Source organism: Bombyx mori, chromosome 13 (genome assembly GCF_030269925.1).
Source record: "Bombyx mori chromosome 13, ASM3026992v2".
Classification (NCBI taxonomy): Eukaryota; Metazoa; Arthropoda; class Insecta; order Lepidoptera; family Bombycidae; genus Bombyx; species Bombyx mori.
Window position 1 is genome coordinate 12,249,479 of NC_085119.1, and position 15,272 is coordinate 12,264,750.

Consider the following 15,272-nt stretch of genomic DNA (forward strand, 5'->3'; position numbering starts at 1 on the left):
ATAAGTTCTATAGTATTTTTTTTATTTTTTTTTATTTTTTTTTATTAGGAAGACAAACAGTGAACTTAAACTATATAAACTCTAACATTACAACTAAATACCATTTAAATGTCTCCGTATTTAAATAACTACAAACGATTTGGGCGTCGCATCGCTTAGAATTAAATAATTAAAGTAAAACGTAAAACAAAAACAAAACAATTTGAAAAAAAAAAAACAGAAAAACGTAGTAAATAGAAAATAATTAAATAAATATTTATTCAACCATCGACTGACTAATGTTCTCCTGATACTCTTAGTAGAAGTGTTGAAAATGTCCAGTTCGGGGCAGTCAGCTAGAGCATTGAAACTGTTAGCAGCTCCTACAAAGTATGCTTTTTTTTCCTACCTAAGCTGATAGCCTTGAGAGGCTATTTCAGCGTAACCGTGGCTAGTAGGTGAGCTCACGGGGCTCAAACCTGACGATGTTGCTAACACGAACCCTAGCAAGAGCCGTGCTTCGCAGAATCTACCACCGGATCGGATACGCGACCCACTGAGAAGACCCGGCGAGAAACTCAGAGAGCTGTGTCTGAGAGTTAATTTACTCGTCGAGCCCTTCGTCGCAAGCGACGGGTTCGACGAGAACGGTGACCGGTGCTTGAATTACCTAGAAGCACCGTTAGTGGATCGGGAGGATCCGAGATGACGTGTTTTGGTCGACGTCGACTGCTTTCCATTCTGTCCGCAGGATCGGGAATGTAGTTACCGGCGGCCACGATGAGAGAGTTCTCGTGTCGTCAAAGTATGCATTACGTCTGTAATTTGTATCAGTATAGTTACAATATATAACGGACATTACCAGCGCCTCGGAGATTCGGTGCGTACTCCGCAAGGTCTATCTCCTTGAGCCACTGCATGACGCGGTGCGACGACCAGCGCGCCAGCTCCGCGCCCTCCACGGTCTCCGTCTCCCCCTCAGCGTTGACCGTCTCCACGCCGCGACGGATCATCGTGTCCGGATTGAACTTGTTGTCTCGCAGCACTTGTATCCCTGTGGTATTTTTTTCAAGAGATTTTATGCCCTGGTAACTGAGACCTTTAAGTCATGTCTTATTTTAATTTATATTATTCATATTTTTATGAAATATGATATTATGGGATGAAATGAAGATGATAAATTTGAGACACTAATCAACTGAGATGAAATTAAATGAAATAAATTGAGATGATATGGGATGTAATATAAACTCAGTAAAATGGTGGTCATTTACTAAGATTTTTCAGTGGACTTTTTGGAGGATCCCGAGAAGTTACATTCAGCGCCTTTGTTTCATTTTCTCACATTTGTGCACTTTCACAGATATTAAACAGTTAATAAACCACCATTATTACACATTTAAACCCGAAGAAACACTAACTAGACAAAATAAAACAAATCACACAACTTCACTCCTCGCGTTCCCGCCAAAAAGTCCCCTGTAGTTTATAAAGTGGGATATAAACGGAGCTTTGTCTCATGTCGCGTCCGGGGCGTAGATGGTCGGGAGTAGGGCCATGAAACTGCGATACATTAAGACAAAAAAAATTTTTTGTATGGAAACTATCGCCATCTTGTAGCGGTTGCCACTAAGCTTATATGTTGTTAAAGTTAAGGCATTTCAATATTGTTTAACTAAACTTTATATGTTATAGACAAATTGATTAAATTTTATCAATTTTTATTAGTTATTGAAAATTAACAAAATCCTTCATTAAAAATATAATATAGGGTAAGTAATATGTTACTGCCATCTACAAGAGCAATGAGAAACTAATCGAAGCGAAGCCGTAGTGGCCGACGCCCGTAAACATTTTTGTTGAGTGCTTGAGTTGCTTGTCTATGAGTAATTTATGTGTGTTATCTATGGTCGGGAGGGCGGCGCACCTCTGCGGATGGAGAGCGCGTGCAGGGCGTGCGCGACCCGCAGGTGCGCGTGCAGGTCGTGGTGCGTGAGGCGGTGCAGCGCGCGCCCGTCCAGCGCGGCGTCGGCGGCGGCCTCGCGCGCGCCGCACACGCCCACGTCCTCCAGCCAGCGCAGCACCCACGCGCCGCTCAGCGCGCCCGCAGCCGTCAGCAGCTCGTCGCCGTGACTGCCCTGCACAGAGATTACAGACTTACTTCATACATTACAGAATCGATTACTTTAAACTTTTGTATTTATCTATATATTAATACGTGAAGGAAAAACTTTGTATCCCTTTTTACGAAAATTGCGCGGACGGAGGAGTGTGAAATTTTCCACACTTATAGAGAATATAGAGAAGGAGTGCAGAATAATATTATTTTTTTTTAAATTATGCCTAAAAAATACATTCAATCAATAAAAAAAACATTACACACACTACCATGTATTTAACGCACACACGCACGCATACTATTTATTTATTGTCAGACTTTTGTTCTTGACGTCTATGGTCAAATAGAGAATAGATTAAATATTGTTTGTCTTTATTAATATTTTTCTATAGTGTAGTTTTGGCGAAATTTGTGATTATAGAAGTATAATAGTCTTTGAAAATGGAATCATAATAGTACATAATAAATAGTACATACAATCTTATAATTTCAATTAATTACAGTCAATTTTCGAATACCGGGCGACCACTAGTTTACATTATGAACACTATTATTTAAAGAGTTCTGACCACATTTTTTTTTTGTTTTATATTTTCTCGATTACGGCGCTTTTGCAAGGATGTTAGCAGTAGACTATTTCGTCTTTTAATAACATAATCTAATCTTATAATAATATAATCTTAATATTGGTATTTAATATCTTTCTGATCTTTTTTTTGAGTGTTACAACTAGACCTAGATGACTCGCCCCAATAATTTACATTTATAGCATCGACAGTTTTTTTTATTCTAACACTTTGAGAATCCATATTTTTTTACTAAGCCTAAATTAGAATTGAAATCAGGAAAATAAGATTACCATGAGTTGAACCATGACTGTTCGTTACTACAAATAATTTGTATTGAATCTTTACCCACCAATAAATCCATTATAGCCAAGAGTATCTTCTTCTTGTGCATAGGATGTTTGATGGCCAGCTCCTTCTCGATGGTGCTGTGGGAGGCATTAGCGAGGACCCCCCTAGCGTCGCCGGCGCCGAGCCACGCCCTGGCGGCGGGCGCGTACTGCTCCATGCCGATACTCTCCAACCAGCCGCAGGTCGTTTCGCAGTCCCACTGTCGGATGTCTGTCGTTTGCCTGAAACCAATCATAATAGTTTTATGTTAAATATACCACAGGTTTATTTGTTTATTAAAGTGCATAACACAATGTCCATCCATCACGATCTATGTTGTTTTTCACTACCCCTGGAACTGGAAGGGGTTAAATTACATAGCATCATCGTTTGGAGCTTCTGGGTGTGCCTAGGGATTGTGGTTCTCTGTGTCATGTCTCATATATTCCATGGGGAGTGCTCTGAGGAATTGTGTTAGATAATTTCTTCATCTAGTTTTTACCATCACACTGTCCCCCACTCACAGGGCGATTCTAGAGATTTTTTTTAGCACAGCTTTGAAACGAACTTCCCTCCATCGCGTTTCCTGGGAACTAGAACATATCTAGTGGGTGGGTTCGGGTTGCGAGACAGATGGGGCGACATACCAGGGCATCGTTTGTTGCTTCTGTCGGGGCGTTGAGGAGGCTCGGAGAGAGGACCGACTGAACTCGTCCCCCTCCAGCCGCACGGAGCCGCTGCCGAGCCGCGAGCGGACCTCACGGAGCGACGGAGAGGGACTGCCGCGCGGTATTGCCTCCTCCTTCTCAACTGCAAGTACCGATAGCACCACAATCAATACGCACGCACGAGTCGTTCCGGACTGTCGCGGACTCGGTTCCCATTAGTTTAACAAAACATAAAACCCTTCCCGAACTTAACACAGCGCACTACTACCAGTCTTTTGAACACACAGCGACCGTTGAAAATTACGATTATTAATATTAATAATAATGCATACATTACTAGATAAATCGTCTTTTCGCATTAAAAGTATACAATTGCCAAAAATATTCGAAATTGAGTTAATATGCGGAATCTTTTGGTATCACCAGTATTTTTCTCATAAATACTGTCAAAAGAGCGTAGTTTAGTGTTGGTTTTTTTTTTAGTTTACCTATATTTTGACTACAATTAACAAAATTAATACATAATTTTATCTTACTTTAAAGACAGATAATGTAACTGTAAAAACTGAAAAATAAAAGTTGCAAAGATGATTAATATTAAAAATATCAAACCTTAAACCAATGTTAAACCTTAAAAAAACGCTCTCCTGCAAAATTTAGTATGTTTTGAGATTACACAATTGTAATGCGAGAAGACGAAATCTGCGAGCAATAAATACATTAGTATTAGGCAAATCCCTAATACTTTTGGAAAAAATTATAGTACCTACTATAAATATAATAAAGCCATTTACATGCTCTGCATATACACACACACACTTTTGCAGCCGTTAAAATATTCGAATACAACGGCGGGGCAGACAAAACGTTTCAGAACTAATAAGCATTCCGTATTAACCCCGTTCCCAGTGAGAATTTTTAGTCTTCAACTCTACCTTAACCAACTCCTATGAATAGACTTATAAAGTCTTATAGTCATTCCTTTCCAAATATTAACCCCTTCACTTTCAGCAGAGAGAGAATCAACAATTTTAGTTACTTAAAAATATTGATTTCATTTTTAATGTCAATATAATAATAGACTGGAGTGATATTGTTTTTAATTTCCTCGAATTTTATGACCGAATTATTCGCCTTTGTTGTTCGTGTGAATGAGCTGACGGCTCACGATATGTATGCCGCTACCCGGAGTGGGATATGAGACCCAATTCTCTGCGCGTTAATAATTATAATCCTATACCAACATAACTTTGACCGGAGGGATCCTAAATTCAAACAACGGCACGATTCTATTAATCATTAAGAATAAACCTGTTTATGAAATAAGTACCAAGGTTCTCTGATTTTGAAAACGACATATAGAGCCCTGTTAGTAATCAAATGACAATGAGGTTAAAAAACCAAATTATAAATTCAGTAATCAAAATGTCATCAATTTGTTTAGTCAATTAACTGAAGCTGTACTTACATTCTGAGGGCATATTATGATCATATGGAGCAGGATATTTTAAGGCCATTCACAAGCATTTAATTATTTCATAAATCAGAAACACTACATGCGTGATTTACAGTAAATATTTATTCGTATCATACAATACAAGTGTGAATGTTATAATATGTAAATTATTTTCATATTATGAATTTCTTTAACTAATATGGCACACTAATTCTTGGACATTGTTTGAAAACTGAATATTATATGATTAAATTTAAGTTGAAATGCGTTTCCATAAGCGTTGTATGTAAGTGCATCCGATAAATTTGTACCTAAACATAATTAAAATTTTTAGCATAATTTTGTTAATAAAAAAATATTCATTCAGAGTTTCTAATTGTTAAGGAGAGAAAATTAGATATTTTATGTGGCGCTGTAAATATGGATTTTTGATAGCAAACTCTAATGCCTTCAGATATATAATACCAATAGATAATATTATTGATGAATTGAAAGCAAATTTATACCTTTAAATTGCTTTATTTAGGTATTTTGAAGTTTTTCAGCTATTTTAAAATTAAGAAATTACCGTTTAGACCAGTGGCATGTTTTGAGTTTAAATTTTTTGCTTACTTTGATAAATAACTATTGTGATTACATTTTAAAGAAAATTAAAATAATGAGTAAACTTATACAGGGCGTTGTTTTTTTTTAAATAAATCATTGCGTTAATCATGAATCAAGCGAAAATTTAGTCTTGCAAAAAAAGTGACATATACAATGTTCTAATTGAAATGAATCATTATTTTGTTTTATCTAACTCAATTAATGTCCAAGTGACTACATGTATTTTTTTTTATTGAAATTCCGAAAACAAATTTTACTGTAAACCACGTTCCTTTGGGGTTAAGTCTGTAACCTCGATTGGGTTTTAGCCTCATAGTTTAACAGGTTTCAGGGGTTGCAGCCTCGAAGTGGGGGGTTCTGCTGCTTCGAGGGTCGGAGATGGGGGTTTCAAAGCCTCTAGATGGCGTGTGGTATCGATAAAGACCTAGATTGGGCACCGAGTGTCCGCGCCCGCGAGCCACCACCATGCTGTGTTTGTTACCGAACGCGACGCGCGCCTCCGACGCGAGCACGGACGAGCGCGGCAGCGACGAGTACATGTGAGTGTTGCGCTCGATCTGACGCCCGTAGTTCGCTGGCGGAGTCTGTGCACGCAAAATCTCTCATGTATATACTCCTTCGTGATCACGAACATTGCGTATACTCTAGAGCAAAAAATTCTGATACATTTTTTTTTTATTGCTTAGATGGGTGGACGAGCTCACAGCCCACCTGGTGCTATAGACATCTACAACCGTAAATGCGCCACCCACCTTGAGATATAAGTTCTAAGGTCTCAGTATAGTTACAACGGCTGCCCCACCCTTCAAATCGAAACGCATTACTACTTCACGGCAGAAATACGCAGGGTGGTGGTATCTACCCACGCGGTGGTGGTACCTTCCCTAGCAAGAGTAGTTGGACCGGATTGGAAACGCGACCCACTGAGCAGATCCGACGAAAAACTCAGTGGGCTGTGTCTATGGGTTAATTTACTCGCCGAACTCTTCGTTGCAAGCGACGGATTCGGCGAGGGCGGTGACCGGTGCTTGAGGTACTTAAAAGCACCCTTAGTGGATCGGGAGAATCCGAAATGACGTGTTTTGGGCGGCGTCGACTGTTTACCATTCGGTCCGCAGGATCGGGAATGACTATTTTATATAATACATACATCTAATAGTTAAAGAGTTTACAATGCATACACTTGGAACCGTCCACTAGCAAATAAGGCACTAATAAACATTAAGGGGAAGTTGTATCTCATTATCCTCCAGCAGATCGTAATAATTAGTATAAGTTTTTTTTTTTGAAAGTATTGCGTTGTGAAGTCTTCTTTTGTTATTGAAGTATTCGTATAGTTGAGATTGAGTCCTGACCCGGGGCGGGGCGGGTCTGGCGGGGGGTGCGGGTCCGGGGCTTGCGTCGGGCGGCGGAGACCGCTCGAGCAGACCCCGCTCGGCCGCGCGGAGACGAACCTCACTTAGTTTCGACAGCAACTCCAGCTTTTGCGTCTCCAGCGAAGAACGCTGTAGCATTTCCTGAAAAGAGAATATTTCACTAATTTCGTGAGGCTAACCGGAATATACAATTATCTCTCCTCCCTCATTCCTAACTTTATAATCAAACTAGCCGTACTCGCCCGCTTCGCTGGGCATTTAAAATTAACATTATTATTTATTGACATTATTATTAGGGAGTCCAACACTCATATAAATGTTAGCCTATCCATTAAGTAGGTACATTTATTTTCTACATGGATACCAAGTTTCAAGTTAATCGGATGCATGGTTCAGTAGTTATAACGGAACATCCGTAAAAACCACTGTAGATTTATATATTAGTATACATGTACCGCTGACTTTGCAAGTTTAGTTCGGCTAATCTTGTTATTCTTTCTTATATATTTCTTATATATTCTTCTTGTTATTCTTTGACTCTATAATTTATACTATTCGAATTTAGTTACCTACAGAATGTATTAAAGAATCGCTGACTTTCAGTAGCATTGATTTTCACACCTGCGCTGTAAGCAAACAAGAAAAAGCTGCTACTTGCAAACGATAGGTCGTTTGGTGGCAGATTAAAAATAAACAAATCCGACCCGACTCCAACGAATTAAACAGATTTTTCAACGCCATTCGCGTTACGACAGAAAAAAAAAGTTTCTATATCAGTGGTTCAATAAAAAAAAAACGCATCTGGCACAGATAGTATACAAATGGAAGCTACATTACGCAGATAGGAAACGGACTATAAAATTAGAACGATACGTACAATCCAGTAATGTTTCTTATAGTCTATTGCGGCATTACGACCTATTTTGTAGATTACAACAAATTTACTATTGAAATAAACATGTATCGATTGATATGAACGTTTGATATAGAACATTATAAATAATTATAGAAAAACTTATAAATCATGCGCTTTACGTAAATTAAGATTTACGAAATTTTAAGGACAGAGAAAGAATTCGTAGTAATTAATATCATCATTAGTACCATCATTCATTACTATCACTATAAGTCTTCTTTTAAAGTTTCGACTTATCGATCGGAATAATCAATAAAAGTTTATTTGTAAAAATATTTTTTTTTTGCATGCCAAACGGAATTTACGCGGGTATATAAATGTTTTAAAACTCTCTAAGCCGTTTACGAAATCCTTTTTTGTTATTCATGTTAATACAATGTTATTTATCGCTCCGAGAGATAATTTTCATTTGCACAGCTGGAGTATACGCAAATTTCCATCAGCAAATTAATTATCCTACACACAGATTTAGATTACGAAGCGTTTTATTTCTTTAACGATTGTTGCTCAAATAAGAGCAAGGACAAAGCTTGGAGAAAACAATCCTGCTGCACGGCATTTTATTAAAAGAGTACTAAAAATTTTCCAATGAACATTGCCACTCTGTTATAGTTATTATACGAATATATGTATTATCAAATTTATTTATACGATCTTATTTTAAAGTCCCTATTGTGCTAGAAAATATTTGTAATTTTAATCTAATGAAATCTCGTAATTCCTTTTTTTTAGGTTTGAAGAATTACTGGGGGCTGTGAGGCCTTTCCAGTTTTACCAGGATAGGTAGGCGAGCAAGGGCTCAGTCAGGAGGGGTGGAATTTGCTATCAACTACCCTAGCACCTCCAAAGAAGACCTATAAACTCAAAAGTAGCTGCTTCGCGAATGAATCTACTAACGGATCGGAATCGCGACCCGCTGAGAAGATCTGGCGAGAAACTCAGCGGGCTAATGTTTAAGTTAGGTTGCACGTCGAACTCCGCTGAGTTCGACGAGTACGGTTACCGAGGTCCCTACTCCTAGTGTTAGAGTTGAAGGCGTCTAATGCAAGGGTTTCGTATTTCCTGATGACAAGTACCGGTTAAGCGTGTTGAAGAACTCTTATATTTTAAGCATCTAGCAATGTTTTAAATACGTCACAATTTACACTGCATTCTATAGTTGTTGTAACCTTCTTTTCCATATTCTATTATTTGAATTATATTTCGAACACATTGTCATTTTACCACCTATCATTATTATATCTTACGTTATATCTTGAAAACCTTGTTTTATTATAATAGTGAAGTTGATAATAATATGTATGTATAAATAAAGCACATTACAGTAGTCCGTTTCGAAATAGGCAGTGATAGCACTGCCTTTTTTGAAACGGACGCGGTATTAACATTTCGATGTTCATGCGATACGCTTACTACAGCCCGAATGGGTTTGCCTTTGCACTAAAAAATGATAATACAGATAATTTAAAACTAATGACGATAATTTAATTTCGAATTAACCATTGTTTTCGAAATTCAATACATCACTGGCCATATCAAATGTGGTACAAGCTAAGAATATTCTATCAGTGTACGGCTGTTCTGATGTGGTCTTGTGAGCACGAACGAATGCACGAAAACGTCGTTTTCCGGAGTATTATGGACGTTTTATGAGTTATTATTAAATCACTGCCCGTGCCCGTTTAACAAGACAATAAACGGACATTAATGCGACTTGTGTACGTGTTTAGATGGTCTACATTCCTTCAAAAAATAAAATCTATATTTAATTTTTATTTACTAATTAGATCTTTTTTTATAGGCCATTCTACAACCCACGTGATGGTGAGTAGTCGCCGTAGCATAGGGACATAGGCCTTGATTGTGACATTGACATCTCTGTTGACCGTTAGAATTTTTTTTAACTATAAGTCCTTAAACGGAGTAAAACTTCTTTCATTCCGTCACTGGTTTGTTTTATGATGAAAATGTATCAACTCTAGGTACTCTATAAATATTACTAGTGGTCCCACGGTAGTCGCAACAAATTATAAGTTTTTACACTATTATGATTCTGTTGTCAAAGACTATTATTATACTTCTATAATCACAGATTTCGCTACACTATAGACAAATATTAATAAAGGCAAGCAATATTGAATCTATTCTCAGTTTGCCCAGACTATAAGCAATAAGAAAAGTTTGACAATAAACAAATAGTGCATGAGTGTGTGTGTCAAATACATGGTATAGTGTGTGCAATGTTTTTTTTTATTGATTTAATGTATTTTTTGAGCTTATTTTAAAAAAAAAATAACATTCTGCATTCTTTCTCTATATTCTCTATAAGTGAGGGAAATTTCATACTCCTGCGCACGCGCAATTTTCGTAAAAGGGTCCAAAGTTTTTGCTTCATGTATTAATATATAGATTAATAGAACGATACGCACAGGCACAGCGAATAGTGATATTAGAGTAAGTAGATCCCAGACTTTAAGAAGCGCTTCAAATTGCACAGCCCACACGGATCATGATTATTCAATAGGCCCGTTCCACTGGGATCTAGGCCGTGCGGAATGTTAAAGACCGACGACGTTAAAGCACATAAATATGTAGTTCAGGTAACAGTGCACGTTTATACAGTGAAATCCAATGAATGATTCATACTTCACAAACTTTGTCACTACTTCGTTTAAATATATTTCAATAAATCTTGTTTGATCTAAAATTTTGCTAATGCTCCACTAATACCTTATAATTGTTTACTGGTGGTAGGACCTCTTGTAAGTCCGCACGGATAGGTACCACCACTCCGCCTATTTCTGCCGTGAAGCAGTAATGCGTTTCGGTTTGAAGGGTGGGGCAGCCGTTTTAACTATACTTGAGACCTTAGAACTTTTATCTCAAGGTGGAGGGCGCATTTACGTTGTAGATGTCTATGGGCTCCAGTAACCACTTAACACCAGGTGGGCTGTGAGCTCGTCCACCCATCTAAGCAATAAAAAAAACCTTAACCATAATATTCAAATACATTTTTTAAACATAAATACATTTCTTCCGTTCATTCCTATTTCTTTACTGAAAGACGGTTAAAAAGAATTACCTTCTGAAGTTTTTGCTCGGCATCGTCAAGTCTTTGTTTGGCTTCGTGTAGTGCCCGTTCTAGGTCGACCATCTTCTCGGTCTGTGCTGAGATCTGCTCCGATAACACCTGTACTTGCAACTGCAGACTCTCCTTGTCCGCTTCTAATCGACGCACACGATCCTCCGCGTCGTTCTAAATACAAAAATTTAAGATCATAATTTCATCTCAAGGCTGTCGTAAAATCACTACTACAACTAAACACATTTTTTTTATTTTTTTTTATAATTTCTTCTATCAAATTTATCTTGCTTCACATATTAAACCAGTCACAATTAATTAAAAACATTAGAAAAGTGAATAGCGTGTCTCATAGCTACTCTTACTTACTTACCGCTGTAATTTGAATTACAGATCGTGATAAATATTATTCTGATCAAATGAAAGTTAATAGGTAATTATTACATAAATTTTAATACGCTTTAGTAGATAGATAAACGTATTATTTGAAATAACACAATATTTAGGATTTTGTGAAAGCAACAAACAGAAGTACCTTGAAACCACCACGCACAGTCGTTTGTGGAAGCGAAGGGTGTGAGGGCCAAGAACGGTCATGCATACAACACGGTGGAGGGATAGGGGGACCGTGACACCAGCACATAGGGGGCCACCATCCGCCTTCTGGCCAGCGGAAATGTTCGTATGAGTTCCAACGTCTATGCAAGTCTGGAGGTGTTTCTTCATTGCGTATACGTCGAGGTCTTGGTGACGCTCGCACACCCGTAGGATGCTGCGGAGGCTTGCCCGACAAAGACGATCTACTTTTACGATCGCGATCACTACGATCAGACGAAATACGCCTTCGTCTATTTAGACTACCACCTGAATATTCTTCCGCTATGGCTTCCATAGACGGCTGCTCATTCTCATCCACCATATTGCCAGTAGGCATCCACTTGAAATCATCGTCACGCCTCGTTGAGTTATCTAAACGTCTGTTCGGTGTTAATGTTCGGTAATCGGCGTTGTTTTTTCGAGTTTCATATTCTTGACCTTCAGAATCATCTCCGCTAGATGAAGATGAATCGCTTTCAGATGAGTTGGGGCGAGCGTCTCCGGTCGCACCGTCGGACCACACTGTACACTTCACTGTCGCTTCATCTGGACTATCAGAATCACCGCCTGTTAGAAGATAAACGGTCAAGAGTGCGCCACACACAGACAAGCCTCATGTCCGACATACACTAACTCACCCATTGGCGAGTACATATAGGAGCGCACGGCGGGGTGCATAAAGCCCGCCGTCGCACGCTCCTGATCCTCGTCGAAGGGTTCAGTTAAGTATTCACAGTCGGACATGGGGCTAAGCAAAAACGACACTGTGTGACAAGTTCGCGACGCGAGTCAATTACGTGTCTCTATTTACAGTTTGGCTTTGTTCCAATTAAATGCTACGTCAGTAACTCGTTCGTGAATTACGTACTCTCTTGTGGGGGCGGCTCCTCACTAGATACGACTGACGCGGAGTCGCGTTCCGAGGTCTCCGAAGCGGTCGAGAGAGGACGCTCACTACCTCCTGATGCACGCCTCGATTGTTTCTCAGAAATTTCCTTTTCTAATTGAGAATGTTTAGATTCTGTATTTGCACGCGATTTAATTGGGATTGGTGGTTTTTCGCCGGCTGTTCGATTGTGCAATGCTGCTATGGTGGCTGCCACGAGTGAGCCTCCGCGCCCGAGCTCACGCATGTTTTACTTCAAAGTGAACGGAGAGCTTACACGAATAGGGCCGACGCCCGTGCCCGGAAATAGATCGTGCTGTAAGCGCCGGGTGCATTCCTGTTGTTGGTTCAAAGTTATCCTTCACAATATATCCTTCATATTGTGTACAATCCCAATCGTTTTACGCGCACTTGTAACTTGTGTTAATTACATACATTCTTGTTAACAATGATCGAACACAACACCACTTTCAACACACGTACAGAATGCATACATGCTTGAACACTCACCGATACTGGCATCCAGTTAACGCCTTCATACAGAGACTGGCACCAATGGTGTCCCCACTCATATTCGCTGCTAGTGTTATCGACATCGACGAAATCATTATTACGAACATTTCGGGAGTCGTTTCTCAGTGTGTTTTGCCCCGGTACGTAATATGGATTAAATGGTAACTGCGGTGGGTAATAGTAACCATTGACGTCAACCCATTCCAAATTCCTAAATCTTCTACGGGAGCTCAAGCAATCCATTTCGCTGTTTCTGTGTAACACGTAATACTTATTACACTTGATGACACCGACTCTAAGAATATTTCCACCGTCATTTCACACGACAATGTGGATCCCAATCATATAACGAATTTTCTTGAGTGACGCTAATCGAAAAATTTATCTACGAGTGTCTACGAGAGGATCACCCCTCATTTCAGAAATAGAACGACAGCTGTTTCATCGAGAATGCCCAATGCATGTACGACGTCATTTTTATGAGCAACTTAAACACATGCTCAAAGATAAAACTTTTCTGTTCACAGTATAAACACCGGTGTATAAAATAAATACGTGCCTTAATTTTGTTGCATTTATAGTTTCTAAATGAGCAAACTTACCACCAAATGATAAGATACTGGACAGACAATAAAATTTGTAAGAATTTAAAAAAATATTCTAGAATTATTTTAATAAAAACCTTTTTTTTTTGATAACGTTAAAAATGAAGCGACATCGTTGGCTTCCGGCTTTAGAAAATCGAAATCGAAAAATACGTTTCTCATGTGGCAGATATTCTCAGACAGAGATTTTTTTAAATTCAGTAATTTTTAAACCAGACTGTGACTCGTTATGTATGTATGTATTAAAAACCCTGTAATTAACACAAATGGCCGCAACATCAGTACTTCGATAGTAATGTGACAAAAAAAACCTTCTTAAAAACCGCATTTACAAAGTTTCAATGCAAACGAATAAATGACGCGCAAGCGGAAAATCACGACCATACAAAGGTTCACTTTACATATCTAAAAAAATAATTTGTATATGTTTTTAAAGTGTGATATGAACTCGGACGATTTGTTACCACCATTTTGTCTATTTCTGTCACGATGCAATAATGTTTTCCGGTTTCAACGGTAGTATAACCGTTTTTTTTACTATCGCTATAGGTGATTAGAGGGAATGAGTAGCAGAAGTTATCGTTTTTTTAAGCAGAGATTGGAAGAAAAGCTCACGGCTTGGATGTCGAATGAAATGTTGGATATCTTATCCAACTTAAGGCGTGAGTCCAAAGCCTCGATTCTATTTTATGACAGTTCCGATAACCATTTGACTGTTAGTTAAATATAATAAAAAAAGGGGTAGATTGGCTTGTATACCCCCGTCTACGCTTATAGAATATTTACTATGTTTTTATTCGCCTTGTAGACAGAATCATACGTCCCAAATGATGGTGAGTGGTTCCGCTGCTTATGAACGTCATCAACGACAGGGGCAGAGCCAAGTCGCTACCGCTAAGTACCTGACATAAAAGAACCGGAATGCATATATTAAACAGCATAATAATATAATATTGTTACGCCGTTAAGAGCAACGCCATCTATCGTCGAATAGCAGAAACAAATATAAAAAGAACCCGTTTTTTACTGGTGGTAGGACCTCTTGTGAGTCCGCGCGGGTAGATACCATCACTCTGCCTATTTTTGCCATGAAGCAGCAGCAGCCGTTGTAACTGTACTGAGACCTTAGAACTTATAGGTGAGTGTCGCATTTACGTGGTAGATGACCATGGGCTCCAGTAACCACTTAACACCAGGTGGGCTGTGAGCTTGTCCACCCATCTAAGCAATAAAAAAATATTCTAGAACGCTCGAGAAGTACAGCGCCATCTATTGTCAAATGGCGGAAACACGTATAGAAAATACTCTACTTGTGAGGAATGTTCTCGATACTCGTAAATCTAGGGATGTCGTGTCGACTATAAAGGCGTTACAGAGATTGCACGAAATCAGTTAGTAATCGAAACTTCTCGAAACGAAACAGCGAACAGATCACCTGAAACGAAGTGGGAAGAAGTGAATTAAGAATTTTAAAGTGTTCGTTAAGTGTTTTAAGTTAAATAGAGTTTTAATTTATACTTCGGTAGAATTTTATTTATCCCGAACCCCAGCGCGTAACAATACGAAACCTCAA

General features: G+C 38.8%; 1 protein-coding gene across 28 annotated transcripts in view; it reads right to left on the minus strand.

Moving 5' to 3' along the window:
* Positions 1 to 15,272, minus strand: part of LOC101743402 (liprin-beta-2) — a 39,380-nt gene that overhangs the window by 6,273 nt on the left and 17,835 nt on the right. For 6 of the 28 annotated variants that reach the window (XM_062671882.1, XM_062671880.1, XM_062671884.1 and 3 more), the window contains exons 3-9: positions 11,099 to 11,272; positions 7,080 to 7,241; positions 6,206 to 6,308; positions 3,642 to 3,804; positions 3,017 to 3,236; positions 1,907 to 2,117; positions 842 to 1,033 (exon numbers count right to left, since the gene is read on the minus strand). In XM_062671882.1, the coding sequence (XP_062527866.1) occupies positions 842 to 1,033; positions 1,907 to 2,117; positions 3,017 to 3,236; positions 3,642 to 3,804; positions 6,206 to 6,308; positions 7,080 to 7,241; positions 11,099 to 11,272 (1,225 nt within the window). The other 22 variants (XM_062671886.1, XM_062671888.1, XM_062671887.1 and 19 more) reach the window with 11 other exon arrangements.